The 19,404-nt window shown below is 43.8% G+C and overlaps 1 protein-coding gene across 3 annotated transcripts; it reads left to right on the top strand.

Annotated features, from left to right (window-relative positions):
* The first annotated feature begins 2,173 nt into the window (after window positions 1-2,173).
* On the top strand, window positions 2,174-15,160 carry DAXX (death domain associated protein). Of its 3 annotated transcripts, none has more exons than XM_073641962.1 (8): window positions 2,174-2,301; window positions 7,106-7,368; window positions 7,780-8,596; window positions 10,125-10,273; window positions 10,878-11,016; window positions 11,664-12,798; window positions 14,437-14,557; window positions 14,702-15,160. In XM_073641962.1, exons 2-8 carry the CDS (start codon window positions 7,180-7,182, stop codon window positions 14,753-14,755), a joined length of 2,604 nt encoding a protein of 867 aa, XP_073498063.1. In that variant the 5' UTR covers window positions 2,174-2,301; window positions 7,106-7,179; the 3' UTR covers window positions 14,756-15,160. The 3 variants fall into 3 exon arrangements, with proteins under 3 accessions (XP_073498063.1, XP_073498065.1, XP_073498064.1); XM_073641964.1 differs by having other exon boundaries at window positions 11,667-12,798; XM_073641963.1 differs by having other exon boundaries at window positions 2,274-2,399.
* The last annotated feature ends 4,244 nt before the right edge of the window (window positions 15,161-19,404 follow it).

Genomic DNA, 19,404 nt, shown 5'->3' on the forward strand with positions numbered 1-19,404 from the left:
GCTATGTATACCCCTTTTTCACATGTAAAGCGCCATGGAATAAATGGCGTTATGATAATAAGACCCATGTTATCCCATCGATTAAATAGGGAAAGGGTAGTACAGGATATGGGAAAAAGAATTAAAAATGATAACACCAACAAAAAGGGGAGAAGCAAAAAACATACAGCTAATAAGAAACAAAAAGCAAAATGTCAGGTCAAAGATAAATAAGTAGGTAAAGAAGGGATATAAACAAAAGAGGGTTATATAGGTGTAAGTTACATTTAAGGATATGTAAGGGTACCGTCCATACCTGTATTTCATTGAAACTTTTACATGCCACTGTATTTTATTTAATTTTTTTTTCACTTTAATTTTTTTGTCCCTTACTGTCAAGCGTAATAACTTCTATTTCTCCATCCTTATGAGGGCTTGGTTTTCACGGAAAGAGAGATGGTTTTGATTATCATTAATTCTACCATATTATGTACTGAAAAATGGCACAAAAAAATTCTAAATGATATGAAAAGAACGGTAATTCTGTCATTTTTGGGGAGGGGGTGTTTTTATGGAGTTGATTGTACGGTATATATCTACACACATATGCAGTATCGGGCGAAAGTTTTAGGCAGGTGTTGGAAAAAGTGTGAAAAATAAATACTGCAAGTAAAGGCCCCGTCACACTAAGCGACGCTACAGCGATCCCGACAACGATACGACCTGTCAGGGATCGTTGCTGCGTCGCTATGTGGTCGCTGGTGAGATGTCAAACAGTCAGATCTTCCCAACAACGCAGCAGCGACCCGTAACGATCTGTATAACGATGCACGCCTATGTGTTTCTGTGTCTGAGTCGTCAACAAGGTCGTTGGTAAGGTGTCAAACACATTGATGCATGCTACCCAGCGGGACCTCAACGATCAAAGAAATGTCCAGACCATTCCGATACTACCAGCGATCTCACAGCAGGGGCCTGATCGCTGCTAAGTGTCAAACGTAGCGAGATCGCTACTGAGGTCACTGTTGCGTCACCAAACTTGTGACTCAGCTGGGATCTCGCTTAGTGTGACGGGGGCTTAAAGAAACTTTCAAAAATAGACGTGTCAGTAGTTTATTTTTTTATCAATTAGCAAAATGCAAAGTGAATGAACAAAAAAGAAATCTAAATCCCATCAATATTTGGTGATCGTCCTTTACTTTCATCAGTTTTTCTTGGTCACTAGTCACCATACATCTTGGAGAACGACGTGTAAGGGATCACTTAGGCGTCCGTTTTTGGTATACGAGTCATATCCACGTTTTTCACGGACAGAACGTGGGTATAGTATATAGGGCTGTCTGTATGTCCAAGGTTTTTTTTTGTCTTTTTTTACGGATCTAGTGGTTTGTGCAAAATTGCAGAGACGACCCATAATGATCTGCGTGTCCCATCAGAACTGGAAATACAAGTCTATGGGTGAGTGAAGACCGCACTCTGATGTCCATTCTCATGCACAGCTGTAAAGGAGAAGCTAGAGAAACCTTTTTTTTTTTCAGGTCTCATCCGAGAAAACTGATGAAACTCGGACCAAACGCTGATGACACTTTGACAAAACTCTGATCAAAAACACTGATGAAACTCAGTCCGTAATTCTCACGAGCCCCTGGTGACACTAGAGGATGCTCTCTACGAAATATATAGTGCAGTTATCAATGTGATCAGTGTCCCGTGCCACTAATACTGTGAAAAATAATAAAAAAAAGTGTTTTTTCAAAAAAAAAAAAAATTTTTAGAGTAAAAGTTTATTAATTTAATTTGAAAAAAAAAACCAACATATTTCCCGTCCATAACAACCAGTACTTATAGTTTTGGCACAGTACAAAAAATATGAAATACTGCGGCAGAATTGGCAGTTTTGTACTTTCCACCTCATAGAAAATGAAATAAAACTGATTAAAATGTTGTGTTTCCCTTTTAATCTCACATATACAAAGAAAAACATCTCAGGTCATGAACTGGAGGAAAACAAAAAAAAAAAATGGCGCATTGCTGCACAATGGGTCAGAGCCGCCGCCGCCGCACACGAGGTGACTGACTGTGAGGATTCCCGCCTAGCGTACAGCCATTATATAGACGCGCAGACCACGCCCTCTATAGCAGGCGTGGTCTCACGCTGTCTAGTAGCAGCCACGCCCCGCCGCGCGCTTTTCTCGGTTTGAACCACCCGGCTCCGCCCCCTGCTGTGTGTCGCGTCTTTGCATCTTGCCGGAAACGGAAATGACCCTCGTGACGTCACTGACATTACAGGAGGCCGGAAGTGGCGGGAGAAGGCGCTGAGCGGTAATACGGACAGCGGGGTCGGCTCATTGTTGTGTTTGCGGGGTTTTCTGCGCTCCGCCGCCGCCATGGACTTTTTGTTCTCATACCCGTGGGGCGCAGTGAGTGTATTCGGGGTGCGCCCGTTATCTGTCAGAGCGGTGTGTAGTTAACAGTGTCGCCTCCTGCCCAGCCTCTGGGGGCGCTGCGGAGCTGTCTGTGTCCTGTGCTTCTTACAGGGGCCCCTTGTCTGGGGAGGTGACCTGGGGTCTTTGCAGGCTTCTCCAGTAGATGCCCCGCAGAATCTTCACTGCTCTGTGGCTTCACAGATGCTCCTTTGTTTTCCCAAAAGTGACATCCAATATGGCCGCCAGCTGCGCTCCCCGGAGTCAGCCGGCTGTGTGCGGGGTCAGATATATTCCCACCGCGCACATTTATGTTGTATCCACGTGATAAATGTCTGGTAAACGCCACCCCGTCCTGCGAAGAGCCGTAGATGCGCCAGATGGGACGGCGTCTATGGTGGGTCCAGCCCATAACATCGCGTCATACCCTATACATAGGATAGGGGACGTCAAGCTGATTGCTGGGACCCCGGCGATCCTGAGATCAGGGCTCCGCAGCCCAGTTTTGAGAAGCGGTGTGCGGCCTGCAGTCATTGTCTGTGGGACTGCGGGGCGCAGCACTGGGTTATCTCTGTCAGTCCTATAGAGAATGGATGGAGTGGAGGCTGAGCTCTGCGCACCGTCACTGCCGTCAGGACGAGACCCCAATCACAGGATCACCGGGGTCCCAGCTACCCGACCTCCAGAGACCTGATACTTATAAGATAATGTGTTTTTTGGCAGGACCCTTCCACTATTCGTCATTTAGAAAAGATGAGAAGAACAAATAACTACAGGATGTTAGAGATAAATATGTGCAGGTGATGTTATATATTTATACACTTGTGTTGAAAAGTTTACATACCCCGGCAGAATTTTTGCTTTCTTGGCCTTGTTTCAGAGAATATGAATAACAAAAATACTTTTTCTCCACTCATGGTTATTGGTTGGGTGAAGCCATTTATTGTCAAACTACTGTGTTTTCTCTTTTTAAATATTAGTGACAACCAAAAACATCCCAATGACCCTGATCAAAAGTTCACATACCTCAGTTTTTAATACCGTGTATTGCCCCCTCTAACATCAATGACAGCTTGAAGTCTATTGTGGTAGTTGTGGATGAGGTTCTTTATTTTCTCAGATGGTAAAGGTGCCCATTCTTCTTGGCAAAAAGCCTCCAGTTCCTGTAAATTCCTGGGCTGTCTAGCATGAACTGCGCGCTTGAGATCTCTCCAGAGTGGCTCAATGATATTGAGGTCAGGAGACTGAGATGGCCACTCCAGAACCTTCAATTTGTTCTCCTGTAGCCAATGACAGGTCGACTTGGCTTTGCGTTTTGGACCGTTGTCATGTTGGAACGTCCATGTAAGTCCCATGTGCAGCTTCAGGGCTGATGAGGGCAAATTTGCTGATATCGTGGTGCATTCATCTTTCCTTCAAATCTTACCAAGTTTTCTGTGCCTTTGTAGCTCGCACATCCCCAAAACATCAGCGCTCCACCTCCATGCTTTACTGTAGGAATGGTGTTCCTTTCATCATAGGCCTTGTTGACTTCTCTCCAAATGTAACGTTTATGGTTGTGGACAAAAAGTTCAATTTTGGTCTCATCACTCCAAATTACCTTGCTCCAGACGTTTTGAGGCTTGTCTCTGTGCTGTTTGGCGTATTGTAGGCGAGATACTTTGCGGCATTTGCGCAAGTAATGGCTTTCTTCTTGCGACTCGACCATGCAGCCCATTTTTCTTCAAGTGCCCCCTTATTGTGCATCTTGAAACAGCCACACCGCTAGTTTTCAGAGAGTCCTGAATTTCATCTGATGTTATTTGTGGATTTTTCTTTGCATCCCAAACAATTTTCCTGGCAGTTGTGGCCGAAATTTTTGTTGGTCTACCTGACCGTACTTTGGTTTTTACAGAGCCCCTGATTTTTCATTTGTTAATCACAGTTTGAACGCTGCTGACTGGCATTATCAATTCCTTGGATATATTTTTATATCTCTTTCCTGTGTTATACAGTTCTACTAACTTTACCCGTAGATCCGTTGACAATTATTTTGCTTTCCCCATGACTCACAATCCAGAAACATCAGTGGCTGGATGAAAGATGCAAGAGTGTGTCTGGATCCCAGAAACTCACTCAACTTTTATGCACACACGCTGATTACACGCAAAGAGGTCACAGGTGAGGATGTTACCTTTAGTAGCCATTCAAACACATTTGTGTCAAATTCTGTGCATGTTATCAGGCCAAAATCACCAGGGTATGTGAACTTTTGATCAGGGTCATTTGGATGTTTTTTGGTTGTCATTAAGATTTAAAAAGAGAAAACACAGTAGTTTGACAATAAATGGCTTCACCCATCCAATAACCATGAGTGGAGAAAAAGTTTTTTGTTATCATTCATATTCTCTGAAACAAGGCCAAGAAAGGAAAAATTCTGCCGGGGTATGTAAACTTTTGAGCACAACTGTGTGTATGTATAAAATATAATATAATATAGAGCAGCCTGTACATTTAATTTTGCTAGGAGGTGCCTGTCAGTTTATTTCTGCTATTTTTGTTATATATATATATATATATATATATATATATATATATATATATATATATATATATATATATATATATATATATATATATATATATATATATATATATATACATTTCTCTTCAATATTGAAATTGTAATTCCAAGAAAACGTAGTGGAGTTCTAAAATCACAGGACGGTAGACGCATTACTGATCTGCAAATGATGCAAAAAATGTTTAAAACGCTCTGGATTTTTTCAGTCCTGAGTCTGAGCCTCGTGCAGAAATCCTGACACCTCCAGCCTCGGCTGCAATCATTGAGGTTATTAATGGTCGTCTGAGGAAGGAAATCATCAGGATCCGCTGCTGGCAGCTCCTGTGTAATCACTGACCAATGACGTCCCCGATGTGTTCAAGTCCGGAGACGCTGTAGCCACGGGAGCAGGTTTAGGCCACACAGGCATTCACAGGAGCAGCAGCAACGTGCAACCTGGTTCTACCACCAATTTAATGTTACACTGAGCTGTTAGTGACCTCAAATGAAGACTAGAGTAGGTCTGGCTACTTGACACTGTCACCTCATGCCATCCAAAGATGTTTGTACCGCATTGGGTACGAGCCAGATATCTGGCTACAGGTGCTCCTTTCATCCTCATGTCATTGCTTGCAAAGGCTATCATGGTGCAGAGCAAGACTGCAATGGAGGTTGGATTAGAGCTCTGTCCTCTTCAATGCTCAATCCCACTTTTGTCTTGGACACGATGATATCGGGAGATTGGTCTGTGGGTGACGCCATGAAGAGAACTTCACGAGGGAACGTCATACTGCTCCTACTCCCAGGATCATGGTGGGCGGCATAACTTATGATAGCTGGACCCTCTTGCCTTCATTCCAGGTCACGAACGGCTCGATGTTTTGGTGATTTGGTGGTGGAAACAGCGGTGCGGCCATTTCGCAACACGACAATGTCAGGCTGAAAGTTGCTTGTACTATTGTGAGAAATGTAAATATTAAGGAGTTCATAATGCGTTTATATTATATATGTACGGTATTTCTATGAATATTATATATAGAAAAAATATATACAGCAAAGGAGAAACTGACAATCGCCTTAGAGCAAAATGAGTTAAATGTACAGGTTGCTTTGCTTTGGCCTACAAACTAACAAATAAAACCATGCTGAGGTATGTGTGACCATTAAATACATCAGCTGTGATCTACATTACTGCTATGTAGGCGATACTTGTAACAGTGAGGTACGTGACACCGTCTGATCAATCTGCCAGCAATAAGGCGATTGCTTAGATATTGCCTAATAAGATGCAATGTGAGTGAATGAGATGCTAAGTGAGTATTGGAGGAATTAATTACTTTGCATTTTATGCATTATGAAACCATTTTACTGTGGCTGGATGATCCCTTAAACTCCATTCACTCAGAGTAAATGAGAGCGCACCAGACTGTTTATCTGTTGCTGAAATGCCACAGACGTTCACTGTGGCTTTCAATCACTACAATGTAAAGGCTGAACTTCTTAGTCGATTTCTCCGTTAGTCGGGTTCTCCGTTTTCACTCACTTTTCCATCGACTGCGGAGAGGAGCAATGATGGATACCCACCGGGACTTGTGTGTGGTCAGTGGGTGTTGTGCAAATGTCCAAAAGGTATTTGGAGTTTTAAAAAAGAAAAAAAAGTATATGATGGAAAGAAGTTGAAATAGTACATTAACCATTGCTTACTTTTTTATTCCCTCGCTGTTCCAGTGGTCCCTGGTGATCCGGCATCAGTGACATAATTTTGGCAGGAATGCCAGGACCACTAGAGCGACGAGGGATTGAATAGATAAAATAACTATTGACTTATTATCCTAATATATTTCTAGTAGTGGGCAACATGCAGAAACCCCGGATGGAGCCATAGATTGCACCGACACGATTGGAGTCCATATTGTGTTTTTTATGACGCGGTCATTCTATCATATGGGTACAATAATGCAGTTTACATTTTACTGGTGCAGGTATAAAAAGACCGACGCCATCAGGAAAAACTACAAAGTCAATTTAATTTCCTGTTGTCTCATTGCGCCCCATTGGTTCTGCCCAAATCCTGTTTCTCAGGGGTTCAGATGAGACCACCGTACACACTCCATAAACGTAGTATGAACAAGGCCCGATCACTGCTCTATCTCTCTGGCAGGTCACCGTCGGTCGTCAGTTGGTAAGTCCTGCCATGTTTACTCCGTCACAACCTTGAGTTCCTGAAAGAGAAAAATGTCAAAAGTGAGGGAAATCATCGTGCTAGATGACGATGACGAGGAGAAAGAACCACCATGTCCCACAAAAGCCACGGCAAGTCCACGCAATTTATCTAAGGAAACCAATGGAAAGGCGGAAGAAAGCAGCAGCACCCCAAGTAAGGCGGAGGTGATCAGTGCCCAAAACCAGACGCTGTTTAATGAGGTGAGGAGGTGTCCTATTTATTTTATTACGTCCTTTACCCCTATATTGTGTGAAGTTTTTCTTTGTTATTGCTGTTCAGTTTTTAGTTTTTACTATCTTGCAAGTTCATCTCTGAGAGTAGATCTAATACTTACTCTATAATTGTGCTTCTGTCGGTGTCACACCAGTCAGATTTTCGCAGTAGTGACGTCACGTGGTTGCAGCTACCATTAGTGGCTTGGTGTCGTCTCTATGGACAGGATAAGACTGTGCCATAACCAAGTAATATGGGGTCTGTTACCTTATAACACAGGAGTGGGGGGCACAAGGACTCTGGTGACACCAGTATTTTTGGAGCCTTTTATAATTGGAGTTTATGTTGTTAGTTTTTAACGTCAGCGTCTTAATCTGGGATACATCATTTTGTTTCAGTTTATTGAATACTGCTCTAAATTGACTTCGGAACACCCGGAGGTTATCTCGTTTCTTCAGGGAAGATATGCCAAGGCCAATCCCTCCTATCTCACCTCTGTGGAGTTCAGAAACACCCTGGGCCGCTGTCTCACTCGAGTGCAAACGAAGCGCTCCAAAATCTTTGTTTACATCAATGAACTGTGCACCTCGCTAAAAGCAAACTCCCAAAAGCGTAAGGTCAGCCTGCAGACACAAGCCATCCAGCAGCCCCCCGCGGTGCAAGCGGAAACGCCAGCAGAAATCGAGGAGGAGGAGGAAGCCGAGAGCGTGCCCGAAAAGAAAGCCAGCTCCAAGCGTCAGATCCGCTACCTGGAGAATCTTCTGAGGATTTACTCTCTGGAGATTAAAAAGCTGCAGGAGAAAGAGCTGAGCCTGGACGAGCTTGAAGATGAGGACTCGTCCTACATCCAGGAGTCCAGGCTCAAGCGCAAATTGCTGCGGATATTTGAAAAACTGTGTGACCTAAAAGACTGTTCGAGTATGACCGGCCGAGTCATCGAGCAGAGGATACTGTACAGGGGCACCCGGTACCCAGAGGTCAACCGACGCCTGGAAAAGTTCATCAATAGTAGCAGAGACCTCTTCCCTGATTATGGGGACGTGATTCGGGTGGTTGAGCGAGCGAATGAGAAGCATAGCTTAGGACTATCACGTAAGCAGATGCAAAGCATGGCCCAAGATGCCTTCCGAGAACTTGGTAATAAGCTCCAAGACAGGAGACATTTGGATATGATTTACAACTTTGGCTGCCACCTGACTGACCCCTACAAGAGCGGTGAGTGGAAAGCAGCAGCTGTATTAGTTGCTTCTTGTTTGGTTTCTTTTTTATCTTGGTTACTTTCTGATTTGGATCTCAGATCATTTGTAAACTGAATGTGTCTTGTATAACATAAAATATCATCTACATCTTCTTTGAGACCCTTTCCCCATGATGACGTCCCTTTGCAAAAAAAATAAATCCAAACGGAAGTAGAAAAAAAAGAGTAGAATGGAAGTGGTAAGTAATTAATTGAAGCACATTATAAGTGATTCAATTATGTATTGAGTAGGTGGACATCTATGATTAATTTCAGCTTTGTATTCAGACCTCCCATTTAACACTTTAAATGATGCCGTCAGCAGCATTTAAATGGTGACATCTGGGATGGGGGTCCATTCCAATGCTTCACCCACCCATCCCCCACCCTTGACATAAGGGGAACAATAGGTTGCTATGGCACCTGGTGGCCTACTGAATACCCTGGTCTCCTTCATCTTTGTTCTATGAAGCCTATGACTGCACCTCCCCTAAAAAATGCAATGAAAACAGTTAATGTCTCCCAAAAGGCTACCAATAAAAATTGCAGTTCTCCCTGCAAAAAAAATACTATATAGGTTCATCGGTAGAAAAATGTATATTATAATTCTTCAAAAATGGCGAAAAGCCAAATTTTTTTCAAGTCAGAATTTTTTGATTTATGAAAAGGAGAGCGAGAAAAAGCAAAAGCACATAATCAAAAATTACGTCGAGAAGAAATTAAATGCATTTAAGGGCATGCCTGATCTACTTTACTTTGCTCCGATACAGACCTGCAACTTTTTATTAGTGCCTGTACCTGGTAGGTGATGTCGGACACGGTAGCGTAGTCTACCGCAGCTTTCCATAAAATTGACAAACATGGAAAGTTAAAGGTTTCATTTTTTGCATTCCAGTTACCTGAATAAAGCAGATGAATCTACTCCAATGGTCAGGATTGACTACCTAAAAATCATCAACCCCGATCGAATGCATAAAGGGGTATTCCCATCTCCAAGATCTTATTCCAATATGTAGTCGGTGTAATAATATTAGCAAATACCTGCAATTAGAAATGTAGTATAGGTTTTCTGATTCGTTGTGTTGCTTACCCCGTGTGCAGGGCATTGCAGTAGCTTAGGTATCTATTGTTTCGACCTCTAGGAACTAGCTGTCACTATATCAGTGGTTGTAACAATGGATACCCCATGTGCAATGCCCTACACATGGGGTAAGTGACATAGCGAATCGAAAGAACTATACTACATTTCTAATTGAAAGTATTTGCTAATATTACACCACCTACATATACGGATATGATCTTGTAGATGGGAATACCCTTTTAATGTCGGTTAGTAACATAATGTGAAGGTGCCTGGTAACTGATGACATTGATTGTGAAGCTTTTCTGGTTAGTTTTTTAGAAATCCCCTTAGTGGCCAGCGCAGAAAGCAGATTGCTGTTACGCAGGTCACTGACTGGTTTTGGAAGGTGCAAATATCTCATTAATGTCATTTTTTTTTTCCAGTGAATGATCCCGCTCAGCAGGACCTGAACTTGTCACGACGTCTGCGCGAAAACCGCAACACGGCACTGGATAGCCTTAATAACATTATCAAGAAGTATGCTCAGCTGCAGGACGACAGCGAGGAGGACACAAGGAGGAAGACGAGGGCGGTAGGTGGACTGGGAGGTGATGAGGACTGTGCAAGTCACACAGCTTCTCATGGGGAATAGCACTGGGATATAAAGCTTCCTGACCGTTTTCACAATTATCCTGCCCAGAGAAATCTGAGATAATTGATATAGATGTGAAGACTTCCAAATAATGATCTTTGGCTGCAAAGCAAGAAAAATGTCCAACTGCATCGTAAACTGCAAGATAAGAAAAGTGTACTTATTGGTAAAAGGGAAATTGTGCAGAGATGGTGTCGGCCACTTACTTTGAGAATATTGAACTTCCTACCTCTGATTTTCTCAGTTGTCTTCTGTTGTTACCTATGCCTTATGTTATGAGCAGCCCCTGCTGCTTCAGTGCCTGCGCAGGCCATGCTCTGCTGGGTGTGACGTCAGCGCCGCACTATAACACTTAGCTGGGCCGTCAGCGATGCATTTCCTTACACCAAGGTGGATAATTCTGTGTGACGGCCATGAGTCTCAGGTGTGTGGAGTAAAAGGCAATACGCTGATAAGATTATTATGTCTAGTAAATCGCTCCTTGTATACTTCTTGCTGGCAGAGCTGCTGTATCCGGGCGTAACATCTCTTCTTTTAATGACAGACATCTGGAAAGACTACACAGTCGTCATCGGGGGGATCAGAAGAAGACTTAGAATCCGAAGACTCGGAAACTGACATTGAGGAAGAATTGGAGCAAAGCAAAGAAAGGCCAGATAGTGAGGAGGACGAGAACGAGGAAGGTGAGGTGGGGTCTGGCCCAGATACGTCACAGGGCCCTGTCACAGTCTCTTCTTTGTGAAGGATCCTGGTGACTTAGAGCCGCAGCCTCTTCCAGACGACCCCTTTTCATTTGCCCTATTAGACAGATACGCAGCAGAAAAGCTGTAGTAAATACACATTGGCTGATTTGGCACCAAATGACGTGAATTCTGCTGCATAAGTTCTGCAGGTTGTAAATTTTAATCTTTGTATTACACTGTGTAAAATCCAAAGCAGAAACTTATCAGATGTTCAGTGTCTGGATGAGTTTTTCCATATGTGATCCCCAATGCTGATACTGTAATATAATTCTGCATATACAGTGTGAACGTAGCTAAATGCTAAGACGCTTATGAGCTGCCCAGCTTCCTCTTAACAAAGCTTTTCCTTGGGGGTTTCTAAAGCTGGACCCTCGTGATGAGCAGATCAAGGCCAGCATAACTTACAAAAGGCTCATTAGGGTGAATAAAAATAAGATAAGGCTTCATACATATCTTGTATGACAGCTGTGCTCTCTTCTACCACAGTGCACAGGATTGGAATAATTTCTGCTTGTTTTTACTTTAGTGATATGTGACCTTGAGGCGTTACTCTAATCTTATTTTGCATTCCTGTCTTTTCCATTTAGAAGAAGTTACTGCTGACCAAGAAAATGAGGCTGATCAAAAGATGGATATGACATCTGATGGGGAAAAAGAAAAGGAAGATGGTGAAGATGCAACAGAACAGGAGTCATCCCCAGCATCCTCTACATCACTCGATAAAGACTCTTCAAACACCACCCTGGAGTCAGAGATGGAAGCACAACTCTCGGGTTCCTCTGGTCTTCCAAGTAACGGCAGCCCTGCCAAAGCCAAGTCCGATGATGAACACAATGAGGAGCAGGAGGTCTGCGACACCCCCACAAACCCCGAAGAGCAAACGGAGGAGAATCAAGAAGACTCTGTCTTGATAGAAGGTCCAGAGGACAAAGAATCTGAGGAAACTGAGGGTCTGCTGTTGAACTGCGATTCATCTCCTGACAACACAGTGATTGATGGAAGTCACAAAAACACAGAAAAGTATTTACTACCCGATATGACTGTGTCATTGATGGTGAAAGACAAGGATGACTTGGAAGAAGGTGGTAAAGAGGACAAAGAAGCTGCCGATGATCCTTCACCTGAGGGAAGTGATGCAGAGATGTATAGCGAGCCGTCTGATTCTCCTGTTGGCCAAGAAGGCGGATGCCCTGATGTAAATACAGAAGATCCTTGTGCGTCAAGAAGGACAAGTATAGACAGTGAGGCTGCAAGCACGAAAGATGAGACGGGCTGTAAAGAAACCGCTGGCAATCATGACGATGAAGATGACGATTCTGTGGTTGACACTGCAGCCAGCAAGGATCGGACACCTTCAGATAGTCCTATCAGGGAAGACGAGGTAACCCCTACCAAAGTCCACACAGCGGCAACAGTCCCGGACGACTGTGAAAATAAGACAAGCTGTGACTTGTCACCACTGCGTAGTAGGAATGGAGTACACGTGGCCACACCGGTGCGCAAAACATCATTACATCGCCTGAAACTCAGAAAGGTCAGCGCCACCCTCAAAGACTCTTGTAAGCCTTCAGATCAAGAGGAAGACAGGACTCCGCCTCGACGAAAACGGAAAGACATGTCCCCAGAGAACTGGACTAACAGTAATGGGCTGAACCGATTCAATGGAAAGGAACGCACAGAAGATCACAAAGAGAAGAGCAGCAAAAGAATCAAGATAGACCAGTGAGACATGGGACGGGGGCAGGGATGGGAAAAGGATGAACCGCGGGGGGGCTAAGATGTAAAGGAGGCATACAGGAACATGGCCGCTTCCTTCTATCGTAGGTTGTGTCTGGCATTGCACCAACACGGGGCGGCTCAGATTTATAAAATCCAGTCCAAGGGTAATAAGTGAGTGTTCACATGGTGTAAGATCAGATATTCCAGTCATTGTCTGTTTTATTAGAAAGATTAGTAAATAAATATCCATGTGCGCAGCTTGTTGGATAAGATATTTGGGGCTAAGGAGCACGTCTTCTGCCATTAGTGCTGGCTGACGTCTGGATATCCAGTCTCGGCCATTAGTGCTGGCTGACGTCTGGATATCCAGTCTCTGCCATTAGTGCTGGCTGACGTCTGGATATCCAGTCTGATGTCTGTAACGTCTTTTGCAATTTGTGTTCCCGATCTTATTCTGCTCCTGGCCAAACCATGACGCCACATAACGATCCAGTGCGGTGGTGGCTGTAAGAATTGGTTTGGCTTGGAGAGAGAAATTTTTATCTCCCCTGTTAGGTATTTGTGAGCCCTTCATGCCTTGTGTGTCTGGACATTCATTGTGTCTATACAGACAAAAGTGTGGGGGATGGGTAATAATTTGGCACTACATAAAAAGGCATTGTCATAAAAGGATTTCTCAGTAAGGTCAGGGCGGCACGGAGACATATTACTACCGGATGTTATGCGCTATGTTTAATACTACAATACTCTGTGTAGGCTTCAGGCGCATTTACTTTAACAGATTTGCATCATTACATGTTTAGTAGTCTGTTTAGACAGACCGCACTTAGTCCATACTCCACTCCTGCACCCTTACCTGTCCAGCCATGTCTGCGCCCTTGTTTTTGGGGGGGAGACGTGACTTGTTTTGTCACTTGGCGGCCGTCTGCCCGCACAGAATACTGATGAGCTGCAGCCGCTCTGCAGTCTGCACGTGAAACAACAAGTCGCGTCACTCACTAGGAGCAGCGGCGCCGCTGCTGGAGGGGATATACACTAATTATATGTTAATTGAGGTCCTGACTGGATTACATTGGGGTTGTCCAGTAGTGGGAAACCCCTTTAACATTGCACATAAAACAATCAGTAATAAATCATCCAGTGCACATAGACTGCCGCTGGTCTTCTTAGTTTTTACACAGAGCAATGCGCTGCCAAGAGCAATAATAATTTGTGCAGCACGAAAGATCATTTCACCCGACGAACAAATGTTTTGCTCGTTCACGGCAGCTTGTTTACACGGCACGATTATCAGGAAACAAATGCAGCTTTAGGACAGATCAGTGTTGGCCCACAGAATAGCCAAGAGTAAGTGACACATGGCTAGAATCAGGGTCTCTGCCCTACATTACGTTGCTCTCCGATTTGGTGACACATTCCCATTAATAATATACCTAGAACGTCACAAGACTGGAAGGTGAAGGCTGCACAAGGACAAGCGGTTCGGGAAACGCTTGTGTGGGTTCTGTCCCTGTACTCGAGTTATGTAGTAATATCCGGCCCCTCATCAGGACCCATTGACTTATGTGAAGGGATATATGTACAGAAGTAAGTTTTCTTGCACCAGTTGTGATTACAGTATATTAATCTTGTCCTCGGCAGCTCTTACACGTCGCTCTCCAGCTCTTCTGACTGTGACAGTATCACTGAGGATGAGGACACTCCGGGCCTGATGATGACCTGCAGCAGTCCGGTGGATACGCCGACCAAGCCAACCAGGAAGGTGAGGAATACGGCCAGAGCCGAGCCAACGATGAGTTGTATCGTGCGGCTTCTTACAACCTCTACTAACACAACATTTTCCCTCTCCTCCCATCTCTTATACCCCGGCTCCATTTTCTCTTGTTTCTTCTGCTTTCTCTTCCAGTCTCACGTCTCCACGCAATGTGACCCGGATGAAGTGATCGTCCTCTCTGATTGACTTCTTTGTACAGTAAATGGAGGGAGAAGGTTTCTGGGACCACGGGGGACTATGTGGTGTGTTGTGTCTGGATATTAGGAGAATAGCAGCACCTGAATGCTTTACAATATGGATGGAGGAGGACATGTTGTGGTTAGGTGTGGCTGATGGAGGTGCACGCTTCCTATTGTAGGTAGTCATTAGGACTGGGAGCTCAGGGTACGTCCTGGATGTCTGGACTCGTCCATATGGGTGTTAGCGGAAGGCTCTCTGGGTGAGATTGGATTAATTTTTGAGTGGATCTGACACTTGAATATTTTAATTATCTCCCTGGGGGGTTTTGGATATCTTCTCCCATATATACCTTCTTTATTTTTGTTTTGTAAAAACAACTTTGAGAATAAATTTTTGTTATATTATGTACAATGTGCGTATCGTTTTTATATCCTTGTCAGACGTCTCCATGCCTCATGCACTCATAAACCTGAGTAACACTAGTTTATTATTCATCTGTATAAGGCTCGGTTCACACCACGTCTAAGCGCCTAGTCGGACATATATAAATGGAAGATGAAGGTGCTGCCGTGGACTTATGTCAGAGTCCACCATTGTCTTATATACATACGTTGTATACACAGAAGCTGTGAAATGCCTGGCGAATGTCTGCACTATAAACCCTGTGGGTGCTGTACCGAAAACACCAAATGACGTCAAAAAGAGCAGATCGCCACCGTTATAACCATAGGAAATCCAGCCAACCTCCGCAGCACAAGAGCTAGCGAGCCGGGCTCTAGTAAGGAAATACCCCAATTACCTCCGCGTCTGCGGTAGAGCTGGACAATTTGCAAAAAAAATAAATAAATTTTTATTTTTCTAAACTATTTATTTTTTTGCTAAAGTCCAGATAAGTGTAAAATAAACAAGAACACGAACACTATCCTCCGCTCCCGGAAACATCTGTTATCACTTCCCCGGACTCCTGCCGGTGTCGCCTGTGACCGTCACAGAAAGCGCCACCGGAGGAGGCGCAAATTATTCTTTCATTTTAGTTGCTTGAATTAACACCACTAGAAAAAGAAATCCATAACTTATATTTTTCGATTTTTCCGAATTGTGCAGCAGAGACTAGGTAAATTAATGAAAGTCCAGCTCTAGTCTGGCGTACACGCTGAGATAAGCTGCTGACATTTGTAACACCGAGGCTTGGTCACATCCGTCCTCTGTAGGGAACTATGGCGTCCATGTAATGTATACAGCGTGACGTATATGGGTTACCTCCGCTCATAGCACAAAGGCGCCTGCTGCACAGAACAGCTTTGTCTTCTCTGCTATGTAATATCAGCGGCTTCTCCGTGAGGACCGTCCTGTACACACTTCTGTGCAAACCTTCAGCTATAGAGTGGATGTATGATGTGTCTTATCTCTGACAGACGGCAGCCACATGGTGTCCATTATCTGTCAGAGCAGACGCTTAGAGCTTGGCGGTTAGCACTGTAAATATACAGTACAGACCAAAAGTTTGGACACACCTCATTTAAAGATTTTTCTGTATTTTCATGACTGAAAATTTTACATTCACACTGAAGGCATCGAAACTATGAATTAACACATGTGGAATTATATACTTAACAAAAAAGTGTGAAACAACTGAAAATATGTCTTATATTCTAGGTTCTTCAAAGTAGCCACCTTTTGCTTTGATGACTGCTTTGCACACTCTTGGCATTCTCTTGATGAGCTTCTAGAGGTAGTCACCGGAAATGGTTTTCACTTCACAGGTGTGCCCTGTCAGGTCTAATAAGTGGGATTTCTTGCCTTATAAATGGGGTTGGGACCATCAGTTGTGTTGTGCAGAAGTCTGGTGGATACACAGCTGATAGTCCTACTGAATAGACTGTTAGCTGATTTTTTCTTGCCATAATACAAATTCTAAGTAAAGAAAAACGAGTGGCCATCATTACTCTAAGAAATGAAGGTCAGTCCATGCAAAAAATTAGGAAAACTTTGAAAGTGTCCCCAAGTGCAGTTGCAAAAACCATCAAGCGCTACAAAGAAACTGGCTCACTTGAGGACCGCCCCAGGAAAGGAAGACCAAGAGTCACCTCTGCTTCTGAGGATAAGTTTATCCAAGTCACCAGCCTCAGAAATCGCAGGTTAACAGCAGCTCAGATTAGAGACCAGGTCAATGCCACACAGAGTTCTAGCAGCAGACACATCTCTACAACAACTGTTAAGAGGAGACTTTGTGCAGCAGGCCTTCATGGTAAAATAGCTGCTAGGAAACCACTGCTAAGGACAGGCAACAAGCAGAAGAGACTTGTTTGGGCTAAAGAACTCAAGGAATGGACATTAGACCAGTGGAAATCTGTGCTTTCGTCTGATGAGTCCAAATTTGAGATCTTTGCAACTCAGAAAAGGTGAACGGATGGACTCTACATGCCTGGTTCCCACCGTGAAGCATGGAGGAGGAGGTGTGATGGTGTGGGGGTGCTTTGCTGGTGACACTGTTGGGGATTTATTCAAAATTGAAGGCATACTGAACCAGCATGGCTACCACAGCATCTTGCAGCGGCATGCTATTCCATCCGGTTTGCGTTTAGTTCTACCATCATTTATTTTTCAACAGGACAATGACCCCAAACACACCTCCAGGCTGTGTAAGGGCTATTTGACCAAGAAAGAGAGTGATGGGGTGCTACGCCAGATGACCTGGCCTCCACAGTCACCAGACCTGAACCCAATCGAGATGGTTTGGGGTGAGCTGGACCGCAGAGTGAAGGCAAAAGGGCCAACAAGTGCTAAGCATCTCTGGGAACTCCTTCAAGATTGTTGGAAGACCATTTCCGGTGACTACATCATGAAGCTCATCAAGAGAATGCCAAGAGTGTGCAAAGCAGTCATCAAAGCAAAAGGTGGCTACTTTGAAGAACCTAGAATATAAGACATATTTTCAGTTGTTTCACACTTTTTTGTTAAGTATATAATTCCACATGTGTTAATTCATAGTTTTGATGCCTTCAGTGTGAATGTACAATTTTCATAGTCATGAAAATACAGAAAAATCTTTAAATGAGAAGGTGTGTCCAAACTTTTGGTCTGTACTGTATATACGCAGCACGGTGGCTCAGTTGTTAGCACTGCAAAGATAAATATCTGCCCCATGGTGGCTCAGTGGTTAGCACTGTAAATATATGCAGCACAGATATAGATATATATGCAGCTCGGTGGTTAGCACTGTAAAGATAAATATTTGTAGCACGGTGGCTCATATGTTAGCACTGAAAATATAAATATTGCAGCACTATGGCTCTGGGGTTAGCACTGTAAATATATGTACCACATATATATACATACATACAGCACGGTGGCTCAGTGGTTAGCACTGTTGCTTTGCAGCGCTGGGATCCTGGGTTAAAATCCCACTAATGACCACATCTGTAAGGAGTTTATGTTCTCCCCGTGTTTGCCTGGGTTCTTCAGTTTCCTCTAAAGACATTGATAGGCAATTCAGATTGTGAGCCCCAATGGGGACAGCGATGATGTCTGTAAAGCAGAGTGGAATATGATGGCGCTATATAAGCAATATCTGAATAACGCTGCGGTTCTGAGAGGTGTTTGGTCTCCTCGTATATTCCTGTTCTCAGCTCTGCTCTCTCTTTCTAAATGAATAGATGTAGTGGCAGAACGTGCTGTGGCCAGCCATGGCGGCTGTCATGTAGGTAGTGCTGTCACACTGTCCATCTGCCTCTGTCGTGCCAGTCTGATGCACATGTACTCACAATGAGGCATGATGTCCCGTGTGTGGGGACAGAGGAAGAGGCAGAGGTTTGTAACGGCGTCACTGAGGGATGTGGTCGTTAAAAGCAGGTAATGGCAGACTGGTTCTACTGGCCGGAATATGGAGGAAATTCAGCATACAAAAGTAAAAGACAGCGTCCATGCCGGGGTGGTCAATTGCAAAAGAAGTGTTTATTGCGCCATCCCAAAACACAGAAGGTTTTGACCCTGTGTGCGTCTTTGTCAAGTACAGATGAAAAAACACGGGGCCGTCCTTATGTAGTGTTCACTTTAAATACGGCATCCATAAAATACAATCTTGGTGAATAGCTGAGCTCACGTGACCGCTGATCATGTGGTCTTGGTCATGTGACTGCCCTTTAGTGATGTGTCTATATACATAATGTGGGGTTATTCTAGCTATAAAATGTGCATTTAGACCAATAATGTACGCTGTGTGTACAAACATGATGGGATTATAGGTCACATGGGTGCGGTCATGTGATCGCTGTCCTGTGATGTGGCCGGTCCTTCTGGTGTGACCCGATTGGAGTTCATGCAGATGCTTGTGGACATCCTCCTTTGGCGTCTATCCATACACTTATGGTGATTGGTTTGGAGAACCTCCGTACTTATGACCCCATATGAAGTGATTGGTGGGTGGTTGCTTAGATATTGTAAGGCCGAGCCTGATAGGTGAACTGAGGTACAATACATATGGAAATAATGGTCTAATAGATTTGTTTTTGAGTAAGATTGTATTTTATGGATGTCGTATTTAAAATAACCTCTGTGTTAATATATGGATCTATGTTTTTTTGTACTATATTCTAATTATCTAATCATTATTGATGTGGGAGTTGAACCTTTGCAGTAATTGGTGATCTCTGGTG

Source organism: Phyllobates terribilis, unplaced genomic scaffold, assembly GCF_046119375.1.
Source record: "Phyllobates terribilis strain yellow unplaced genomic scaffold, ASM4611937v1 Scaffold_7__3_contigs__length_470593459, whole genome shotgun sequence".
Taxonomy (NCBI): domain Eukaryota; kingdom Metazoa; phylum Chordata; class Amphibia; order Anura; family Dendrobatidae; genus Phyllobates; species Phyllobates terribilis.